Consider the following 23114-nt stretch of genomic DNA (forward strand, 5'->3'; position numbering starts at 1 on the left):
GTATACTGTGTGGTCATAGCATGTCTGAAAATGAAAACAGTCTGTATATTTTAATTTTCTTTTCCAAGTTTGCATCAAACTATGCTTGAAAAAAGGCTTATGTATTGTGATTTATTTTCCTCTTTTCCTTTTTGATAAGAAGTACTGTCTTAGGGACTTAATTTTAGTTTTAAAACATTTTTTGATCCTACAGGAGAACCTCTCATGACCTTGAAAAAGTGACACAGTGCTCTCTGGGTATCCTTTACCATAAATGCAGTTTATTAGAAAATGGATAATTCTGCTAATTGTTGGTTTAAAAAAAGTTTGAACTGGTTTAGAATATATTTACAATATGATTAGTGAAAATTCATAAATTAGAATTTAGGTGAAAGCAAAGACATTTACAATATTGTTTGCAAAATTCAGAAGATTTTAGTTGTTGTACTAAATCCAGCAACCAGTTAACCTGAAAGAGCATGAAAAGTAAATGTTAAGTCTAAAATAAAAGCTATATCTCATTAGATTTCATTTTTGTAGCACATTTGATACTAGTTAGTAAATCTCCATCAAAATCACTAGATAAATTGCTGTAATTTAGAGAAATATAATTCTTTTGCATAATATGACAGTTTTAGAAAATTGAAATTCAAGTGCATACCATTTTGGGAATAGGGTTTGAATATCACACCTTGAGCTAAACGTAGAAGGAAGGGAGGAGCATACCAATTAACAGTGAATCGTAGAGCAGCAGCAGAGGGTAGTCTTAAGTTGGGTACAGTGTGACATTTTGATACTAGAATAATAGAGGAGAGGGTTTGTTGCTATCAGCCAGCATGCTGGCAAAAATGGCTCTGTGTGGGCCTTTTAATTTTAACAATAAAGTACTATTTAATAGTGCTACTTTCTTAGTGTTAGAATCAGGAAAAGTACAGATCCAAAAAATTATTATGGCAGAGAGTGAAAGAGGTAGAAGCAAATATTAAATCAACTGAACAAATTAAATCTAGGTTAAGGTAATAATGACTACCACAATTAAATTGTCGTAATGTTTTAAAAGATAATATAACAAGAGGCTGGGTGTGGTGGCTCATGCCTGTAATCTTGACACTTTTGGGAGGCACTCCAGCCTGGGCAAAGTAAGACTGTATCTCAGAAAAGAAAAAAAAAAAAAAAATATATATATATATATATATATAAATTTGATAAGGGACTGGGACTAAATTGCCAGCGTGTGCCAATAAAAACTAGTAAAATGGAACAGGACATGGTATTGGCAATGTAGTTGGTAGTTATAAGCATACTGGGTTTCCCCCTCTTTTTTAAGACTATCAGTGCATTTCTTTAATTGTGAAGCAATTTAGAAATGTAGTCTTGGCTGGGCATGGTGGCTCATGCCTGTCATCCCAGCACTTTGGGAGACAAAGGTGTGCCTGGTCTCGGTAGCTCGAGACCAGCCTGGCCAACATGGGGAAATCCTGTCTCTACTAAAAATACAAAAATTAGCCAGGTGTGGTGGTGGACGCCTGTAGTCCCAGCTACTCGAGTGGCTGAGACAGGAGAATTACTTGAACCTGGGAAGGCGGAGGTTGCAGTGAGCCAAGATCACGCCACTGCACCCTAGCCTGGGCAACAGAGTAAGGCTCTGTCTCATAAAAAAAAAAAAAAAAAAAAGAAGAAAAAAGAAGTGTAATCTTAAGCTTATTTAGTATTATAACAAACTTTTTTAAGATGCAGAGACTTTTCAATCTGTGATTTCACTACAAAGGCTTTATATGTAAGCATATATGTAAATAGCTTAGAAGCATACATTTGTCCGTATTTAAAGCAATTATCAACTGCAGTCTGTCAAGTTTCTAGGTGTTTTTTTGTGTGTTTTTTGTTGGTTTGTTTTTTTGGTTTTTGGCTTTTTTTAAACCCTCATTACTTTCCACTGACACATAATAGTTGTATGTGTTTGTGGGGTACAGTGTGACATTTTGATACATGTATACAACCAGGTGTTTTCTATATTGTGAAAACATTTGGAGAAAAATGATTGACTTATTGCAGTCCTTTTCTTTCAGCTGCTTTTCTAACCCAAACTGTATGTCTTGATGACACTACAGTAAAGTTTGAAATATGGGATACAGCTGGTCAAGAACGATACCATAGCCTAGCACCAATGTACTACAGAGGAGCACAAGCAGCCATAGTTGTATATGATATCACAAATGAGGTAAGTACGGATGCATTCCACAGTGAAACTAACCTTTCTGCTGAAGCATTTGTGAATTAGAAAATCTGGTTTAAAAATAAATAAAATGAAAATATCTCATAATTAGTAGTTCTAATAATTTCTTTTCCACAGTCCCTTTGGACAGTGTTTTAAAGCCTTGTATCACAAAGATGTTTTCTAACAATTTTTTGAGCCTGTGCCAAATAGTTGTTTCTTTGTTTAACAGGAGTCCTTTGCAAGAGCGAAAAATTGGGTTAAAGAACTTCAGAGGCAAGCAAGTCCTAATATTGTAATAGCTTTATCAGGAAACAAGGCTGACCTAGCAAATAAAAGAGCAGTAGATTTCCAGGTATGTTAAATTTAATTTTCATTTGAAAGGCACTTTTCTTCCTGTAAGTTTTTCCTTTGTGTCATAATGTTATAATGTTAGTTATAATGTTAAAACCATGCAAGTAATAGAAAATACAGATTTTTAAAACAAATATGAAGTGTAATAAAATGCTTCTTCTGATAAACCTAAATTTGTAAATATATTATTGTAATATATAAACTGATTCAAAGATTTTGTAGACTTAAACAATAAAGGCTAAGCATGGTGGCTCATTCCTATGATCCCAGCACTTTGGGAGACCAAGGCGGGGGTGGATCACCTGAGGTTAGGAGTGTGAGACCAGCCTGATAAACATGGAGAAACCCTGTCTCTACTAAAAATACAAAATTAGCCAGTTGTGGTGGTGCATGCCTGTAATCCCAACTACTCAGGAGGCTGAGGCAGGGGAATTGCTTGAACCCAGGAGGCAGAGGTTGTGGTGAGCCAAGATCACACCATCATATTCCAGCCTAGGCAACAAGAGTGAAACACTCTGTCTTAAAAAAAAAAAAAAAAAGCCGGGCGCGGTGGCTCAAGCCTGTAATCCCAGCACTTTGGGCGGCTGAGGCGGGTGGATCACGACAAGGTCAAGAGATCGAGACCATCCTGGTCAACATGGTGAAACCCCATCTCTACTAGAAATACAAAAAATTAGCTGGGCATGGTGGCGCGTGCCTGTAATCCCAGCTACTCAGGAGGTTGAGGCAGGAGAATTGCCTGAGCCCAGGAGGCGGAGGTTGCGATGAGCAACTCCGTCTCAAAAAAAAAAAAAAACCCGAAAAACAAAAAAATAATAAAAGTAGTCATTGTTCCCAGTGCAGAAAGTGATTGTATCCTGCTCTAATTCCTCCATCCCCCTCATACTTTATATCCTTCCTAACCCTCTTTTACTCATCTTCAAGTATGTATCAGCAAACATGTGTGTACCCACATATATACATGCCTGCACACTTGTGTGGTTGTTCTTAAAGGGGCATTCAAAAATAAAGGCTCTGCCAGTCTACATCCAGAGTTGAAAATAAAAAAGCTAAAAAATAATTTAAAAAATTTTTTTAAGGCTCAAAAAATTCAGTTTGTATCTTATGATTGCTAATTCAGAATGTTTGCTGCCACAAAATAGAGCAAGTGCAATCACTTAAAAACAAAGCAAGTCCTCTATTTAGACCTTTTAAAACTGCGCCTGTTCTTTTGCTCTTTGGCTTCTCTGCTGGAAGGGTGGTTGTCTTACTATGTATATATCAGTGATTGAATAGTTTTCTTGTTTGATGACAGTGATGGAATACATGTATTCTTGCACCATTAGGTACTAAGCTGAGCATGTTACACTTGTAATTTTATTTAATTCTTACGAAAATGATGTGAGGTATAGTATCATCCGTTACTCCTTCCAAAATTGTTCCCTCCCCAGCACAAGAGTGGTAAAGAAAACACTTAAGTTACAGTCAGAAGTGGCCCTGTCACGTAACAGTTCAGAGGAACCTCAGTTGTTTCTTTGTCCAATGGGAAAGATAATTGGTTACCCCTCACAACAGCTATGAGGATCAAAAATAATAATATATGTAAACTGTAAAAGCATGACAAAAATGTAGGGCAGTGATATAATTGTCAAAGGAATGATTCATGATATATTCAGGATTGTAATGCTGCTGTAGAAGTCATTGAAAATTAAATATGAGGTTGTCATTTAGTGGTTGAAGCCAGTGTTAGATACTTGGTTTCCCTTTGTCTTCATTGCAGGTAATAAGTGTAAATAAAAAGATTGCCATTGAGATCAAAGAGAGTTTTATTTAGAATAAGATAATTCTCCTCCATCTCTGTATTTGAAAATACTCTGTGTTGGAACTCAGTATTTGAAAGCAGATTTAATGTAAGAACAGATTAATCAAGGTGGGATAATGCCAGAAGTTTAGACAAAAAAAGAGATAATCCATTATAAAATTATTTTGCACAGTACTCTTACTGTTGTACTTATTACACAGTTGTTGATTATAGAAGATTATAGATAATCAGGTTGGAGTAGTAATAAGTCTCCTTTTCTGTAACAAATATAAAGCAGGTGTAGTGTATTTCCAAGAGATATATCTCATTTTTTGTTCTATAAACAGGAAGCACAGTCCTATGCGGATGACAATAGTTTATTATTCATGGAGACATCAGCCAAAACATCAATGAATGTAAATGAAATATTCATGGCAATAGGTAAGATTAATATCTCTTTAAAAATGATCAGTATAAGTAAAAGTAAGTGTGAAGCATGTTTGGTTTGACTGTCTCTTGTTTAAAAAATTCCTGGGGGCAGGGGGGTTGTATGTGGTTAAACCACTTTTCTAGGTCTCTTCCACAAAGCAATACTTTGTTGGTAATATTGTTAAGTTTGAAAGATGATTACCTGTTAGGTTGTAATATTGTCAATTTAGGTAAGCTTATTCCAGGTAAGTTAAGCCTGGACCTTAACCTAATAGTTGAAACAGATTTTGCAAAGGTTTCACTGGGAAAATTGGATAAATATGTTTTTTTAATTAGGTTATACTTTTTAAAAATCAAATTGTTGATAAGTATAACTCAGAAGAACATGACATATAAGTATACAGGTTGACACATTATTTTAATGCAAATATTATAAGGGAGACGATTTCAGAGCATAGAGGCATAAGGGGAAAAAGGAAAAACAAAACAACACTCATACTTCATATTACCTCAGATGGTCATTTGATCTTACCCAATGTTCTTGCCTTTGCTTTAAGGTACTTTTAACTGATGGTAATTGCTGTTTCAGTTTTTGATTATAGGTAACAAATTTGGAGTTGTAATAAGCCTCCTTTTTTCTATAACAAAAATAAAGGTTGGTTTTGTTTTTTGACCCTTTCCTCTTTCCATTGGTTTTAAGGTATAGATTCTATCTGAAAGGTCTGTTTTGGTTGTTCTCAAAGTTTGCTGTCTCTAGTTTTCATATATACAGCACTCTTCTCATCCCGTACCAACTTTTATTTTACAGCACTAATTCTTAACTGGGGCGTTCACAGTCCTAACCCCAAGTAAGAAATATTCATAAATTGAACTTATATAAATAGTTAATAGCTGAAACAGAGAATAATGAAAACCCAGTAAAAGTTGCAAGTATTTTTATTATTTTTCACTAGGTGACAGAGTTTAATGGTACTTCATTTGAAATGGTTAAAAAAAAAACTTGCCTGTTTCTCATGTAAAATGTTTTCCTGAAAAACTCAAGTTTGCAGTTTGCTAGGGAAATACTGGCATAGTTGTGAAGGATTGTGTGATAATATATTCATTTTTAAATGGACACGTTACGCTCAGAATCACATCTGAAAAGTTAGAGGAAACAAGGAGATAATAGGTCTCTGAAATCAGCCTGAACTTTAAACCTTTTTCAGTGTTTACCAGATGGGCTTTAATTTGTACCTTTTATTCAAACATGCTAATAAAGTCATTTTTTGAGTTAGAAAGTAGCCTACATATTTTAGTTTTTTGTTTTTTTCTGAAATTAGAATCCCTTCTTAAAACCTATGGGCAAATGGAATTATGGCCTTTCCATTTCCTTCACTAGATTAGTAAATTATTTTTCTTTCTTTTTTTTTGTTATGAAGGAATAATTTGATAGATGAGTAACTTAAATCACACGGTGCATTCATAACAGTTCTAATCAATGCAGGGGCTAAAAAGTTTCTCGTTCTAATTTACTTCCTTCAGCCTCTGAATCTCACTCACATCTGATTTAAACACTTAAGGAAGGAAGCATGCCAAAGGGAGACATGATTGCTCAATCCAGAACCTAAGTTACTATTATTATACAATGTATAATGCTATTTTGTGTCCAGGGACAAGCATTCAATGTCTGTGGGACTTTGCTTGTAAATACATTTGATTGGAGATTTACCATTAATACCATTTATGCTACCAGCCCTAGAGCCAGTCCTAGAGAAGTAGCCCAGTTGAAGGCTTTCTTTCCAAACTTAAGTGCTCCTGGCTTCCAGATCCATTGCCCAACCCAGCATCTTGGATTCTAAAAATGATTGATGCTGATGTGAAATGAATGTGTAGAACAAATAAAGGATAAAAGGTCCACAGTGCAACTAGGCAATCAGATTTCGAAGTAGAGCATATTCAACTTATGTGTAACCTGAGTCAAAGCTATGGTAAGGTTAAGAGTCTTACTGTAGTAGTCCATCCCCAAGATTGATAGGGATCTGTATGTACAGCCACTCTTACAATCAGTACTCTTAGACATTTTTAATATTCTGCCTCCCCTCAAAAAATGAATTTAGCTTTAACACATCAGGGATCTGTGGATTAAAATAAACTACAGCAGTCTCCAACTTTACAATGGTTTGACTTAACAATTTTTTAACTTAATGATGGTGCGAAAGTGATACGCATTCACATTCTCTACTTACTTCGGGGTTACATTCAGAAACCCATCATAAATTTAAAATATCATAAATCAGGCCAGGCACGGTGACTCACGCCTGGAATCCTAGCACTTTTGGAGGCCAAAGTGGACAGATCACCTGAGGTCAGGAGTTGGTCAGGAAACCAGCCTGGCCAACATGTCGAAACCCTGTCTCTATTAAAAATACAAAAATGAGCTGGGCATGGTGGTGTGCACCTGTAGTCCCAGCTACTTGGGAGGCTGAGACAGGAAAATTGCTTGAACCCAGGAGGCAGAGGTTCCAATGAGCTGAGATGGTTCCATTGTACTCCAGCCTGGGTGACAGAGCAAGACTCTTTCTCAAAAAAAGAAATAAATAAATAAATAACATACAACTTAGGATGGATATATCAGAAAGTAGCCCCATTGTAAGTCAAGGAGCGGCTATATATCCAGCAGGTAAGTTTTTTTTTAATCATTGGTAAGCACACTTTAGAGAATACCCACTAGCTCTATAGAGCTTGGCAGAGGTAGAGCCATAGCTCCTGGTTGAGTATGTTTTCTGAATCTCACAAGCCATACTCATCTGACTGAAATAAAATTGGGAAATAGTTTTTGAAGATGGGGTCTTCATGATCCATTCCATTTGTATTAGGTATAACTACTGGTGAGTCAGATTAGGATTCATCAGCCCATAAAAGGAGAAAATGAGGTTGGGTGTAGTGACTCACTCCTGTAATCCCAATACTTTGAGAGGCCACAGTGGGATGATCTTCAAGGCCAGGAGTTCTAGACCAGCCTGGACAACAGAGCAACACCCTGTCTCTGAAAGAAAAAAAAAAAAAAAACAGGCATGGTGGTATACACCTTGTAGTCTCAGCTACTTGGGAGGCTGAGGTGGGTGGATCTTTTGAGCCCAGAGATTCAAGGCTGCAGTGAGCTACGATTATTGAACCGCAATCCAGCTTGGCTACAGAGGGAGACCTTGTCTCCACAAAGAAAAGAAGTATGGCTGCAGGCTACACTCAAACTAAGATCACAATGAAGTGTTGAGTATGTCTGAATATGTGTGGTTATGTTTGTGTCTGAGTGTATTTCCACTAGCATGCTAATAAGGTATGTTTGTGTGTCAAGTATATTTCCGCCAGTATGCTAAGTTTTGACACATGCAGGCATCTAACTTGGGTTTTACTGCCCTTCCTTTGCCCAAGGCGTAGATTATAATTGTTCGTTCTCAGAAATTCAACACTCACCTATTTCAAACCCTTTATTTCAAGGTAGCTGATAGTTACGCTGCAAAGTGTAAGTTTCTCCTTTAAAAACTAAGAGGTCGAGCATAGTGGCTCGTGCTTGCTGTCCCAGCACATGGGAGGCTGAAGCAGAAGGGGTTGCTTCAGCCCAGGAGTTCAAAACCAGCCTAGGCAACAAAGTGAGACACTCAGGGCTGCAGTGAGCCATGATCGCACCACTGCGCTTCATCCTGGGTGACAGAGTAAGACCCTGTCTCTTTTTTTAAGAGAGGGAGGGCCAGGCGCAGTGGCTCACGCCTGTAATCCCAGCACTTTGGGAGGCCGAGGCGGGTGGATCACGAAGTCAAGAGATTGAGACCATCCTGGTCAACATGGTGAAACTCCGCCTCTACTAAAAATACAAAAAATTAGCTGGGCATGGTGGCGCGTGCCTGTAGTCCCAGCTACTCGGGAGGCTGAGGCAGAAGAATTGCCTTAACCCAGGAGGCGGAGGTTGCGGTGAGCCGAGATCGCGCCATTGCACTCCAGCCTGGGTAACAAGAGCGAAACTCCGTCTCAAAAAAAAAGAGAGAGAGAGGGAGAAAATATATGTAGATGTTTTAAGGCCAGAGAAGCCAGGAAGGAAATAGTAGATATGATCTGTCATAATTCAGGGTGATAATTAGTTGCACAATAGAGGACAAGTTTTGTTGAGGTGATGATTGCGATGGTATTTGTTTCTCTCCTGACTTGGTCTAAAAAGTGTTTGTGGCAGCCTTAGAGAATGCTAATATGAGCTGAGCTTCTTTATGAACTTGCTGGCCATCATCTTTATTGACTTAGATTTTTTTAATAGAAGTAATAATGAGGCTGGGTGCCGTGGCTCATGCCTGTAATCCCTGTACTATAGGAGGCTAAAGGCAGGTGGATCACTTGAGGTCAGGAGTTCAAGATCAGCGTGGGCAACATGGTAAAATCCTGTCTCTACTAAAAAACCAAAATTAGCCTGGCATGGTGACACATGCCTGTAACGCCAGCTACTCGGGAGGCCAAGGCACGAGAATCGGTTGAAGCCAGGAGGTGGAGGTTGCAGTGAGCTGAGATTGCGTCATTGCACTCCAGCCTAGGTGAGCCTAGGTGACAAAGCAAGACTGTCTGAGAAAAAAAAAAAAGTAATAGTGAGTAGAAAATACAACTTTTCTGCTATTAAGTGAACCTGTATAGAGAATTATATAAAGCATTAGTCAGCCTTAAGTTTTAATTGTGTCTGTAACCAGTTCCTGTCTACCCTTCTCTCAACACTATTACCCGAGAGATCAAACTCCCTAAGACAGCAGTCAGTGTTTTGGCATTTAATAGATACTTTTAACATTTGAAGAGAATGAACGTATAGTTATGTGATACTTTGAGGTTAATCTAACTGGAAAGAAAGATGATAAATAAACAGATGAAACTAATATTAATATGTATATTCTAATTCTATTTATTTGATCATTTTCTCTCAGCTAAAAAATTGCCAAAGAATGAACCACAAAATCCAGGAGCAAATTCCGCCAGAGGAAGAGGAGTAGACCTTACCGAACCCACACAACCAACCAGGAGTCAGTGTTGTAGTAACTAAACCTCTAGTTTGAACTAGCTGGAATAGTCTTCTGCTTCCTAAATGTTAATAACAATGGAATTGGAGCATTTAACCAGCCCACTATGACTTCCAAAAGAAGAGACTTACGATAGAGTCAAGTTTCTAATACAGAATTATTTTAAGTGTTTTGAACTTAATTTTTAATAACATGCATGGGTCCCTCTCACTAATGTTTCAGCAATAGGGAAAAATGAGAACTATGTGGACATTTGTTTCATTGGAAGGTTAGGGGAAATAATTTCCCATCACTAGAAATATAGACAAATGACTGTCTGGACCCACACAGTTAACCAGCCCATTTCTCCACACTGGTACAGTAGTCACCTGTGAAAAAAAATTTGGAACTTACTAATTGGAGCTTTTCAAAAACATTCTTTTTTTTAGAAGAAGATTCTAAAGTTACTTATGATGCTTAGCTGTAGTATTCAGGCAAATGTTCATTTCTCCTGGTACCTGTATTTAAAATGTACATTCAACATTTTAATGAATTAACCACAAGAAAATAATCCCACATATACAAGGTGGGGGTCGGGGGGCAGGGAAGAGTATTAATGGTATCTAAATTATAGCCAGTCCTGTTTTTTTAAATGGGGTAAAAAAAAAAAAAAAAAAATGCAACCCTATCTTGTTCTAGGAATTTGAGAACTAATAAATGCATCTTAATGGATAGTGTTCCTTACAAACATATGAGTTCTTTAACAAAAATGAAATAAACCAGGTGTCTGTGATTTCTAATTAATCACTGCTGGCCATTACATAGATTTTGTTGTTTGGGGCAGGGAGGGGGCTTTTGTTCCCTTTTGACATAATATAGTCAATGCACTAACAATTATGTATATTCAAACTTGATTTTAAATTCGATGTTCAGCTGTACTGTAAATAGGGTACTGCATTGTAGTCTCCATATATGTATTACTTTTCTGTAATATTTAAGAGTTGCTTAAAAGTATACAAAATGTACAGTTACTAAAACAGCTAATTATTTCTCTCTCCCCCTTTGGCAGGAAGGGGCATCAGTTGTTCCTCCATGGCTAGAATCATAATAAACAACGTACCCACAATTTGTAACATAAAGTATTGCAATATGTTAGTAACAATCTTGCAGCCTTCTTTTCCAAAGTTCATTTTATTTTGATCAGTTCAGTATATTGCACTAATTATTTTAGGTATTTTCATTATATGAAAGCTACCATGTGTCAGAGATGATTTAATCTATTTAAGTGTTGGACTGCTAGGAGAACTTGTACATTTATGATAATGCAGAATTAGGAAAACGGTTCACCAGTGTTTAGTTTTATATTGAGGTGCTCAGGTTGGAATAAAGTGGTATAAAAAGCAAGTATTGGTTTTTCTCTCTCTCTTTTTTTTTTCTTTTTTGGCATAAAACTGTTAATGTATATAAGTGATATTATGTAACCTAATATCTGCTTTTATATTTACTATGTTTATAAAATTATTTGTGTGGTATTGATGAATTATCCTAATATATGGATTACTGGAGAATTGCTTTATGGTACTATATTTTGGTGTGCTGGATAATTGGAACTTTATTTTTTATGTCAGAAGCTGATACTTCCATTGAGAAATATTACCATAACTGTAATGTTGTCTCTGGAGCCAGCCAGTAAAGCAGCATTTACAAGTTCATGGCTAACATACTCAGCTGCATCTTCATAGAAACTCTTAGTGCCTAATTCTTTTTCATTTATTGCCACACCATTTACACTGGTTGGTCTGTCAGTTACTTTTTCACTGCAAGGTTCATGATGAATTGTTTCTGCTGGAAATGTTTCTACATTCTCAGGGTTATAAATGGAATATTTAGAATAGTTTGAATCAGACAAATTTTCTTTGGAATTTTTAGTTGGCACACATTCTTTAGATTCAGATTTATACTGAAACAATACGTGGATATTACTTTGTGATTTCGTAAAGTTTGGTTCACTGTTGAAAAAAAGCAGAGGCCCTTTTGATGGTGAAGATTTGTTATGCGTGATAGAACAGTATGTTTCTTTATACACGTGAAATGTCGTCATTGCCAAGGCAGTGACTTCTTCTTTATCCAAAACTTCCCAAAGTCCATTAGTAGCTAAGATAAGGAATTGACATAAGTCATCTATAGGGACAGAAATAGTTTGAGGTGCTGGGATAATGGATTTTTTCAGTTTGAGATTTCCATGAAATCCAAGTCCTCGTGTAGTTTTTACTTGCCCTTCTACCAGCCCGTATGGTTCATTTGCGCTAATGACTGCTCCATTCTGAAGTATTCTTCTTCTTTCATTTGTGTTTCGTGTAGTATGTTCTTTGGTGAGGCAAAAACCTTTCCCATTTCTGCATAAGACTGCTTGCACATTACCTAAAAGATTATTTTTTAAAAGAATAAATTTTTATCCTATGGATAACTAATTGTATCAAAATCTGCTAACTTTATTAATTCTGTGTTTCAATGCTAAACAGAAAGCAGGCTATTTAAAGGTGTTTTTAAAATATGTGTAATATATCACTACTGAATGATTTACAGTAAATACAGGTTTCAAACAAGTCCGTTTATCCCTCACTGTTAAGTAACTTCTAGTGTTTAAAACTACTACATTTAGCATTAACATTATGGGTAATGCAAAGTAACCTCTAAATTTTTAAATGAAATGAATTAGTATTCATATTGGTGAGTCATTAGTTGAACTTTCTGATAGCCAATATATATTCCATATAGCAGACTTTTAAAATGTTTTAAGATAAATTTTTTAAATTAGGCCGGGCGCGGTGGCTCACGCCTGTAATCCCAGCACTTTGGGAGGCCGAGGCGGGTGGATCACGAGGTCAAGAGATCGAGACCATCCTGGTCAACATGGTGAAACCCCGTCTCTACTAAAAATACAAAAAATTAGCTGGGCATAGTGGCGCGTGCCTGTAATCCCAGCTACTCAGGAGGCTGAGGCAGGAGAATCGCCTGAACCCAGGAGGCGGAGGTTGCGGTGAGCCGAGATCGTGCCATTGCACTCCAGCCTGGGTAACAAGAGCGAAACTCCGTCTCAAAAAAAAAAAAAAAAAAAAAAAATTTAAATTAATTTTTATTATGTTTTAAATTCTGGGGTACATGTGCAGAATGTGCAAGTTTGTTACACAGGTATACATGTGCCAGGGTGGTTTGCTGCATCCATTCCCCCATTATCTACTTTAGGTATTTCTCCTAATGTTAGCCCTCCCCAATCCTCCCACCCCCTGCTATCCCGCCCCTAGCCTTCCCACCTCTCAACAAGCCCCAGTGTGTGATGTTCCCCTCCCTGTGTTCGTGGTTCTCATTGTTCAACTCCCACTTAACGAGTGAGAGTTGAGAGGTTACAAGTGAGAGGTTTTCTGTTATTGTGTTGGTTTGCTGATAATGCTGCTTTCCAGCTTCATCCATACCCCTGCAAAGGACATGAACTCATCCTTTTTTATGGCTGCACAGTATTCCATGGTGTATATGTGTATTCCATGGTGTATATGCCACATTTTCCTTATCCAGTCTATCATTGATGGGCATTTGGAAGGTAAGTCCTTTTTCAATTTGAAACACAAACTTTGATTTTTGTTTTGTTTTGTTTTTTGAGACGGAGTCTTTAGACGCCCAGGCTGGAGTGCAGTGGCGTGATCTCGGCTCACTGCAACTTCTGCTTCCTGGGCTCAAGTGATTTTCCTGCCTCAGCCTCCCCAGTATCTGAGATTACAGGCACGTGCGGCTACACCCAAGTTTTTGTATTTTTAGTGGAGATGGCATTTCGCCTTGTTGGCCAGGCTGGTCTCGAACTCCTGACCTCGTGATCCACCCACCTCAGCCTCACAAAGTGCTGGGATTACAGGCATGAGCCACAGCACCTGGTTACAAACTTCAATTTTTTAAAAAATAGAATGACAGTTATGTAACTGATAAAAGTTAAATCTTGGATGTACTTAGGTCATGGGTGATGAAAAAATTAGAATGCCACTTAATGTTAGTCTTACTAGGTTCCTGTAATATATAAATTTTAAAAAGCCAATCAGTCCTCTGAAGAAAAAAATGTTATTAACATATTACATGAATAATAGGCAGCCACCATTAAACCCTTTGGTTGGAAACTGAAATCTTAAAAGTTGGTTGTAGTTTTTTCATGGTTCAAATGAATCCATGATGGTGTGCTTCATTGAAATCTTTACAGTTTAAACATGATCTGAACAGACAAGTGTGGTTACATTACTGTAACTTTCTTTGGTGTATTTTTTTTTTTTTAGAACCACTGAATTTTTTAGTTAGGAAAAATTGATTTTCCCTAAGTATTTAGGTAAAAATCACATATAATTACATATTGTTTATTCTTGAAACGAAATCATTTGTGATTTATAAAAAGTTACCTAAACTGCTGAGATGGGGTTGATGATATTTGAATATCATAGTGTCTTTGAGATTTAAAATTCCTGGAATAGGATGCCAAATTTACATAGAATATTCCGGTTTTAAATGTGATGCTGTGCCTGGGATCATTTAGTTGCATGCAGAAGGAGTTCAGTTCTAGACCCACAGTTTTTTAGGTAAAATAATTGAGCCTTAGAAGATTGAGGTCCAAGGCCAGGTGTGGTGGCTTACACCTGTTATCCCCGCACTTTGGGAAGCTGAGGCAGGCAGATCACTTGAAGCCAGGAGCTTGAGGCCAGCCTGGGCAACATGGTAAAACCCCATTTCTACTAAAAATACAAAAAATTAGCCAGATATGGTGGTGCACGCACGCCTGTAATTCCAGTTAGGAGGCTGAGGCACAAGAATTGCTTGAACACAGGAGGTAGAGGTTGCAGTAAGCTGAGATCACGCCACTGCAGTCCAGCCTGGTGACAGAGCAAGACTCAAAAAAAAAAAAAAAAAAAAGATTGAGGTCTATGCAACTAGTATAGTAGTATAGTTGGAAAGCCTAAATTGGTAGCCAGTGTGGTGGCTCATGCTTGTAGTTCCAGCACTCTGGGAGGCTGAGGCAGGAGGACCACTTGAAGCCAGGAGTTTGAGACCAGCCTGGCCAAGATGGTGAAACCTGTCTTTACTAAATAAAGTAGCCAGGTGTGGTAGTGCACACCTGTCATCCCAGCTACGCGGGAGGCTGAGGCACGAGAATTGCTTGAACCCTGGAGGTAGAGGTTGGAGTGAGTCGAGATCGCACCACTGCACTCAAGCCTGCATGACAGAGGAGCCTAAATTGGTACAGCATTAGTGTCAGATATAGACAAACTATTGGCTCATTTACATAATAGAAATTTTTAATAGCCGAGCTACTAGATTGGGACTAAAAGATGGTATTTGTGAAAAATATTTTGGAAACAACTACATAAATTGTAGTTCTAGGTTATAGGGTCCCTCCTTTATAGTTTGGTTATTAATATTTTACGTTATCTTACCGTTGGTTTTTCTACTTGGATTTTGTGGAACGTTAAGTCAGTAAAATCTTGACTTTTGCTGAATTATAAATCATCACTCTATCAGCAAAGCAACATGGAGTGGTACTTAACGTGCTAACTGAGTAAATGGAATTGTTAGGAGTACATATGGTTCAGTACCTCTTAAATTAGAACAATTTTTATATGTGTACATAAATATGAATTAATGTGGCCATATCTCTGAAAACAAAAGGGACGTAATTTGGCTCAGAATAGTCAAATCCGTTGACTGCGTAAATATTTACATGTGGCAGCCAAAGCCCATTTTAACAAAAAGAAAAAGCATTGTTTTCCTGCTGTGTGATTTGAAAATAGTTTAATAGAAATATGTATTTACAATTGAAGGATGGTAAACAGGTTATTTTTATTTTAGTTACCTCTGTAGAGAGCTTGACCAGTGTAGCCTCGTGCACTATTTGCCTGTTTTTTCCTGTGCTAAAGAGTAGGACAGCCAGGCGTGGTGGCTCAAGCCTGTAATCCCAGCACTTTGGGAGGCCGAGGCGGGTGGATCACGAGGTCAAGAGATCGAGACCATCCTGGTCAACACGGTGAAACCCCGTCTCTACTAAAAATACAAAAAATTAGCTGGGCATGGTGGCGTGTGCCTGTAATCCCAGCTACTCAGGAGGCTGAGGCAGGAGAATTGCCTGAACCCAGGAGACGGAGGTTGCGGTGAGCTGAGATCACGCCATTGCACTCCATCCTGGGTAACAAGAGCGAAACTCCATCAAAAAAAAAAAAAAAAAAAAAAAAGAGTAGGACATACCATCTTGGCCCATTTTATTACTTGTGACCATCCTCTGGGTTCAGCACAATAAAATATTCTAGGATAAAGGACATTAAATCCTGGTTGCAGTTCTTGCCCTACCCATTAGAAAGGGAGATAATGCTTTTTTTTTTTTTTCTTTTCGAGACAGGGTTTCACTCTAATCCAGGCTGGAGTGTAGTGGCATGATCGCGGGCTCGCTGCAGCCTTGACCTCCCTGGGCTCAGGTAATCCTCCCACCTCAGCCTCCCGAGTAGCTGGGATTAAAGGTGTGTTCCACCACACCCGGCTAATTTCTGTATTTTTTAGTAGAGACAGAATTTTGCTATGTTGCCCAGGCTGGTCTCAAACTCCTGGGCTCAAGCGATCCTCCCACCTTGGCCTCTCAAAGTGCTGGAATTAAAGGTGCCAGTCACCGCACCTGGCAGCACCTGTATGAATGGTGCATGAAGGAAAGAAAAAGTGAAGGAGAAAAAGCCAGCATTTCTTAATTATTTGTGTATATAACCCAGGAAGTAGAGGGTGAGTAAGATTCAGGCTCAGGAAGACTACTAACAGAATGAACTAAAAAATTAGATGTGCAGAGTCAATAGTTTCATTTTGTAAACAGTTAGTGGCACATGCTGTCAGCTACAAACGGCGTTTGAAGTCAAGTGCTATATTAAGCTGAAAGCTTGAACAGGATAATGAACAAAAGGTTTCCATGAAGATGGGAAATTAGAGGAAGATTATTAAATATCACTGTTATGTCCACATAGTCTGGAGAAGTGGAGAGGAAACAGCCTTCGGATAGTTTAAGAGAAAGGGCAATTTGGCTTTTAAAAAAGTTTCTTCCAACATCTGTTTGGAGGAAGTGAGAACAGCTGACCAAGCAGTGAACTGTGTTGAAGACCACTACACAATTTTAATCTGAGTATAAATGAATTTAATTCCTAGACAAAGGTAACAGCTTTCAGTATTTGTTGAGACTGTGCTTTTCAGAAAATGTTTTCAGAGCAAAAATGGAAGAGGATTACTGGAAGAGCAACGTGTTTAGGAACAATAATCTTGGAGATTAAAAAGAGCCGCTTTGAGATGATGCTCAAGCCTTTTAAAAGTGGCATAGTCAGGTAAAGTGTTTCTTATGCAGAGGGTAATGATGTGACTGCCTCCTGTGATTACTGGGTTATCACCAACTTTTATGAAAAGGAAAAGTCCAGTAAACTTCAGAGTGAACTCTGGAATCCCAGCCAGGGGATTCTGGAGCTGAGTAGGCAGTACTAAGATTTTTCTCAGATAAAGCCAGAAAGGTGACCTAGTGTTGAATAGAACAGAAAAGTTTTAAGAAAGAATGAGTGAAGAGGAAAAGAAACTTTATGTGGTGGTCACAGAAAACATATATGATGGGTGAAGCAGGAAAAATAAAAACACACCTGGGATGCACAAGATTGCCCAGGGGTAATAAGACAGCCTGGTATAGAAAAACAGCATGGGGAGTGGAGGGATTTAGGAGCCTGACACACTCAGACTTTAATCCCAACCTTTTGTCTGTGTGGCCTTTATTAGGTCACTTTACTAAGTAATAGGTTTTCACCCACAGTATTATTTGTCAAAGTTATTGTGAGACTCAAGCTAATTTAGTAGGTAGACTCTTAAAGGTTATTTAGTGTTCCAAGAAGGGGAAAGCAGGTACAGAGGCTATCCAAAAGAAATTGAGGGGAAATGACAAACGTTTCATTTCAGACCCATTTATAAAGAATTATAAGAAAATGCAAAGTAGAATTACAGAATTAAGAGAGTAGTCATTGGTGACTTGGAAAAATTGAAATAGTTATTGAGGAAAGGAAAAATTACAATTATTAAAAAGCATAAATAGAGTTGCATGTAAATAAGGTGAGGGGAAACAGTCTATATTCAATTTTTCTTCAGGGCTCTAGTTTGAGCCAAAGAAGCTGAATTTGTTGAATTTTATTTTATTTTGTGAAGTATTTGTTGAATGAGTTCTCAGAATCAGGCTTGTAAATATGGGTTCCCCAGCACCACCGTCAAAAAAAAGGGAGAAGGGGAAGGGAAGAAATATAAAACGCCAGTGTTAAGAATTTGGCTTTTTTCACCGGGCGCGGTGGCTCAAGCCTGTAATCCCAGCACTTTGGGAGGCTGAGGCGGGTGGATCACGAGGTCAAGAGATCGAGACCATCCTGGTCAACACGGTGAAACCCCGTCTCTACTAAAAATACAAAAAATTAGCTGGGCATGGTGGCGCGTGCCTGTAATCCCAGCTACTCAGGAGGCTGAGGCAGGAGAATTGCCTGAACCCAGGAGGCGGAGGTTGCGGTGAGCCGAGATTGCGCCATTGCACTCCAGCCTGGGTAACATGAGTGAAACTCCGTCTCAAAAAAAAAAAAAAGAATTTGGCTTTTTTCCTGCACAAAATTGAAGGAGATTCTGGAGTCGAGTTAGACTTTAGGGTAAAATGTAAGGGTGGAGATAATTTTAAAAACAACTTATGAAACTAGTCCAAATGAACACATTTTCACACCCATGGAAACAATTGCATCTAGACAGGAAAGAAAATGAGGTCTGTAAATACAGCATTAGTGATGAATGAAGACAAAAAGTCCACATAATAATGACACCCTAAAAACAGGAGAAAGTGGTACTCTTCATTTGGAGTAACCAGGCTTCAAGCCTAAAAAACTGGAGTCCTGGCTCACTCACTGGTTATATATCCTTGTATAGTGCTTTGATGAGCTTTAGTCTTCTCATGTATTAAAAATGTGATTATCTTTTCCTCACAGATTTCGAAGATTAGATGAAAGGAGTGACTTGGCAATCTTGAGAAGAGAAGGGAAGGGGCTTCAGGTGAGCACCAATTTAAAAATCGTGATAGCCAGGTATGGTGGTGCTGAAGTCCTAGCTACTTGGGAGGCTGAGGCAGGAGGACCGCTTGAGGCTAGGGGTTCCTGGCTATATAGCAAGACCCCGTCTCAAAAGAAAAAGAAAGAAAGAAAATTGCAAATAATAGAGAAGTAGTGGATAAAGTTGTGCCTGGTCTCTGAATCTACTGTGAGCTTATGGGACAGAAAGCTAGAACATTAGAAATAAAAGTAGTTTATGGGGCCTCATTAAAAGGAATTATTAACAAATGTACAATCTAGACATAAAGGTTGGAATAACAGATACACTAAAACACTCAAATATTAAAAAGGAGCAGCACTGGGGCAGTCTGGGTCTTAGATTGACCCTTCCACTGAGAACAAGTAAATATCCTGGATAATATAGCAGCAAGTACAAAATACTCGAGAAGAATAATGACTAAACTCAAGTATACCAAGAGAAGAAACCAGCTTTTACCTGAGACCATGTATTGAGCCGAATAAATCCACACTGAGTTTTCACAGGGTGGCCAGGGGCAGTGGCTCATGCCTATAATCCCAGCACTTTGGGAGGTCAAAGCAGTGGATCACTTAAGGTCAGGAGTTTGAGACCAGCCTGGCCTGGGTGTGACAGCACATGCCTGTAATCCTAGCTACTCGGGGGGCTGAGGCAGAAGAATCACTTGGACCCCAAACCGGGGAGGCAGAGAGTGCAGTGAACCAAGATCGAGCCACTCTACTCCAGCCTGGGTAACAGAGCAAGACTCCATCTTAAAAAAACCAAAAACAGGATTATGAAACAGAAGACAAAACCTAGGGCTTGTCCATTTTAGTGAGACTAAGTGGCTCACCACAACAAAGCTAGGACCCCAAAGGACGATGGCCTCACTGAAACAGTGAACCAAAAGTAAACCTATGCCTCTTGCCACCACTTAGACTACAGAAAAATTGACTATTTCAAATTATGCTAAAGAGAAGAAGAAAGGAAGCCACAAAGAACTTGGAACTGGCTTGACATTGTAGCTCACATCTGTAATCCTGTGAGGAAAGGATAATCACATTTTTAATATGTGAGAAAATTAAAGCTTATCAAAGCATCAAAGCACTTTGGGAGGCCAAGACAGGAGGATCACTTGAGTCCATGAGTTCGAGACCAGCCTTGGCAACATAGCGAGGCCTCATCTCTACAAAAAAAAGAATGTGAAACCACCAATCGTCATGTATTTGTAGTCTGAAAGCCTCAAATGATCCCTTAGTACATATTGATAGTGTCAACAGGCAGATACCAGGCAGGAGCAAATGCAGTACTCTGGATGACAGCTCTCAAATAATTCCCCAAAACATAAATTATTTGGAATTTCTTATCTTTCTGGTCAAGATACAATAACAGTGACTGGATTTACACTTTTATCTGTTTTGAAGAGACAGAGCCAAGAGTCCAGGGAGAGCAATGCAGCTAGAGCTTGCTGAGGACAGAATGCCAGAGAGAAAAGAGCTGCACAGAGAATTCCAGATATCTTTAGAGGGTCTTTCTCAAGTGGGTCTTAAGTGTTTAGATGGGTACTGGTGAATACATGTGTGTGAGGAAACTCCACAACACTGGGGAAAGAAACATTTGAAAAGGATTAAAAGGAGCATTGCTGAGGACTCATAGGGTTGGGAGAATAATTCCTGTTCCAACCAGCCAGACTGAAAAGACGTAAAATTCATGAATCATTAGGTAGCTTACTTAGGAAGGTCTTGCCTCAGTAGTAGAGAATAATTAGAGCAAACTCAACACCGCCCTGGACTTGCCTGACAAATTTAAAAAAAAACAGTATCTAAAATGATCAAACTATTTCCAAGTAGTTTCATCCCAAAACAAAGCTCAAGATCATATATCCAAAAACACACATTTATCCGCACAACCTGTCAATGTGATCTTGTTGGAAAAAAACTGTTTTTGCAGTTATCATTAAGGATCTCGAAATAAGACCATCCTGGATTAACCAGGCGGGCCTGAATTCCAATGAGAAATGTGTTTATAAGAGATACATAGAGTAGAGACACATGGGCAGAACAGTAAAACGCCATGCGAAAGTCAAGGAGGGACTGGAATTATGCAGCTGTGGGTGAGGGAATGCCTGGAGCTACCATAAGCTGGAAGACCCAAAGAAAGATTCTACCCTAGAAGAGGCATGGCCCTGTGGACACCTTGACTTCAGGCATCTGGCCTCCAGAAGCATGAGAGAATAAATTTTTGCTGTTTTAAGCCACCAAGTTGTGGTAATTTGTTATGGCAGCCCTAGGAAGCTAGTACACCAGGCATGCAAATAAGAAGGAAAATAACACCCATGATAAGTGAAAAGTCAATCAATTGAAACCAACTCCAAAATGGCATAGATGTTACAATTAGCAGGCATGAACATCAGTTATTATAACTGTATTCCATATGTTCAAAAGTTAGAGACATGATTTTTTAAAAAATTGTTATTTTTTCATACCATAATGGAATAGAAATCAATAGCAAGAGGAACACTGGAAATTATATGAATACATGGAAATTAAATAACATGCTCCTGAACAATCATAGGGTCAATGAAGAAATTAAAAAGGAAATAAACTTCTTGAAACAAATGAAAATCAAAACATACCAAAACCTGTGGCATGCAGCAAAAGTGATACTAATAGGAAAATGTACAGTAATAGACTCCAAATAAACAACCTAACAGTGCACCACAGGGAACTAGGAAAGCAAGAACAAACCAAATTCAAAATTAATAGAAGGGGAAAAAAATAAGAGCAGAATTAACCAAGATAGACACTAAAAAATACACACAGGATTAATAAAAGGTGGTTTTTATGAAAAGATTTTAAAAGTCAATAAATCATTAGCTAGCCTAACCAAGAAAAAAGAGAAAATCCCAAAAAATCAAAAATGAAAAAGACATTACAACAGATCTCACTGAAAAACAAAAGATCCTTAGAGACTATTATGAGCAACTATACCCTAACAAATTAGAGAACCTAGAGGAAATGGATAAACACCTGGAGACACACAACCCTACCAAGATTGAACCAGGAAGAAATAGAAAACCTGAACAGACAAATAACAAGTAGTAGGCTTGAGTCAGTAATAAAAAGCCCCAAAATGAAAAGGCTAGGACCAGATGGCTTCACTGCTGAATTCTACCAAACGTATAAAAAAGAATTAACACCAGTTATTCTCAAAATATTTCAAGCAAATTGAAGAGGAGGGAATTATTTTTAACTAATTACATGAGCCCAGCATTACCTGGATACCAAAAATCAGAAAAAGACACACAACAAAGAAGAAAACTATAGGCCAATATCCCTGATGAATGTAGATGTGAAAATCCTCAACAAAATACTAGCAAGCTGAATCAAACAACATATTTAAAAAAAAATCAAGGACCATGATCAAGTGGGATTTATTCCAGAGATGCAAGTCTGGTTCACATAGAAATCAATAAATGTGAAACTTTGTGCAGAGGCAGTATCATGGCCAATGAGGTTTAGCCATGGCGTGATTATTGCTAATTGAAAACTTTTTCCAATAGCCCACCATGACAACTTGTAATACAGTCAGCATTAAAAATAAAATGACACATTACCAACAGAATGAAGGAGAAATACCATATGATTATCTCAATAGATGACCAACTTTTTTTTTTTTTTATAAAATTCAACATCTTGGCTTGGCCTTGGGAGGCCAAGGTGGGTGGATCATGAGGTCAAGAGATTGAGACCATCCTGGCCAACATGGTGAAACCAATTCTCTACTAAAAATATAGAAGTTAGCTGGGCGTGGTGGCACGCCCCTGTAGTCCCAGCTACTCGGAGGCTGGGGCAGAAGAATCGCTTGAACCCAGGAGGCGGAGGTTGCAGTGAGCCGAGCTCACACCACTACACTCCAGCCTGGTGACAGAGCAAGACTCTGTTTCAAAAAAAAAAAAAAAAAAAGTACAAGCATACAGTTGGAGAGAAGGAATAAGTTCTAGGGTTTGATAGTCACATTAGGGTGACTATAGTTAACAATAATTCACTATATAACTTAAAATAGCTAGAAGAGTTTAAATGTTCCCAACACAAAGATAATACAGGTGATGAATATCTTGATTTGATCATTACATATTATATGCATATATCAAAATACCACATGTACCCCATAAATATTTATAATGATTATATATCAATAAAACAGATAAACATTTTTTTTTTTTTTTTTT

At 38.1% G+C, this 23114-nt stretch overlaps 2 protein-coding genes and 1 pseudogene across 2 annotated transcripts in view; 2 read left to right on the forward strand and 1 right to left on the reverse strand.

Moving 5' to 3' along the window:
• Positions 1-11164, forward strand: part of RAB5A (RAB5A, member RAS oncogene family) — a 38812-nt gene extending 27648 nt beyond the window's left edge. The window contains exons 3-6 of the mRNA XM_032267506.1: positions 2046-2197; positions 2424-2546; positions 4673-4766; positions 9689-11164. Of these exons, the coding sequence (XP_032123397.1) occupies positions 2046-2197; positions 2424-2546; positions 4673-4766; positions 9689-9804 (485 nt within the window). The 3' untranslated portion in view covers positions 9805-11164. The remainder of the gene's footprint in view (positions 1-2045; positions 2198-2423; positions 2547-4672; positions 4767-9688) is intronic.
• The window catches only part of PP2D1 (protein phosphatase 2C like domain containing 1), a 17094-nt gene continuing 4679 nt past the window's right edge, over positions 10700-23114 (reverse strand). Inside the window, exon 2 of the mRNA XM_032267519.1 lies at positions 10700-12181. Within this exon, the coding sequence (XP_032123410.1) occupies positions 11385-12181 (797 nt within the window). The 3' untranslated portion in view covers positions 10700-11384. The remainder of the gene's footprint in view (positions 12182-23114) is intronic.
• On the forward strand, positions 22365-22478 carry LOC116545148 (annotated as a pseudogene).

This window comes from Sapajus apella, unplaced genomic scaffold, assembly GCF_009761245.1.
Source record: "Sapajus apella isolate SASKATOON/1434 unplaced genomic scaffold, GSC_monkey_1.0 scaffold4, whole genome shotgun sequence".
Lineage (NCBI taxonomy): Eukaryota > Metazoa > Chordata > Mammalia > Primates > Cebidae > Sapajus > Sapajus apella.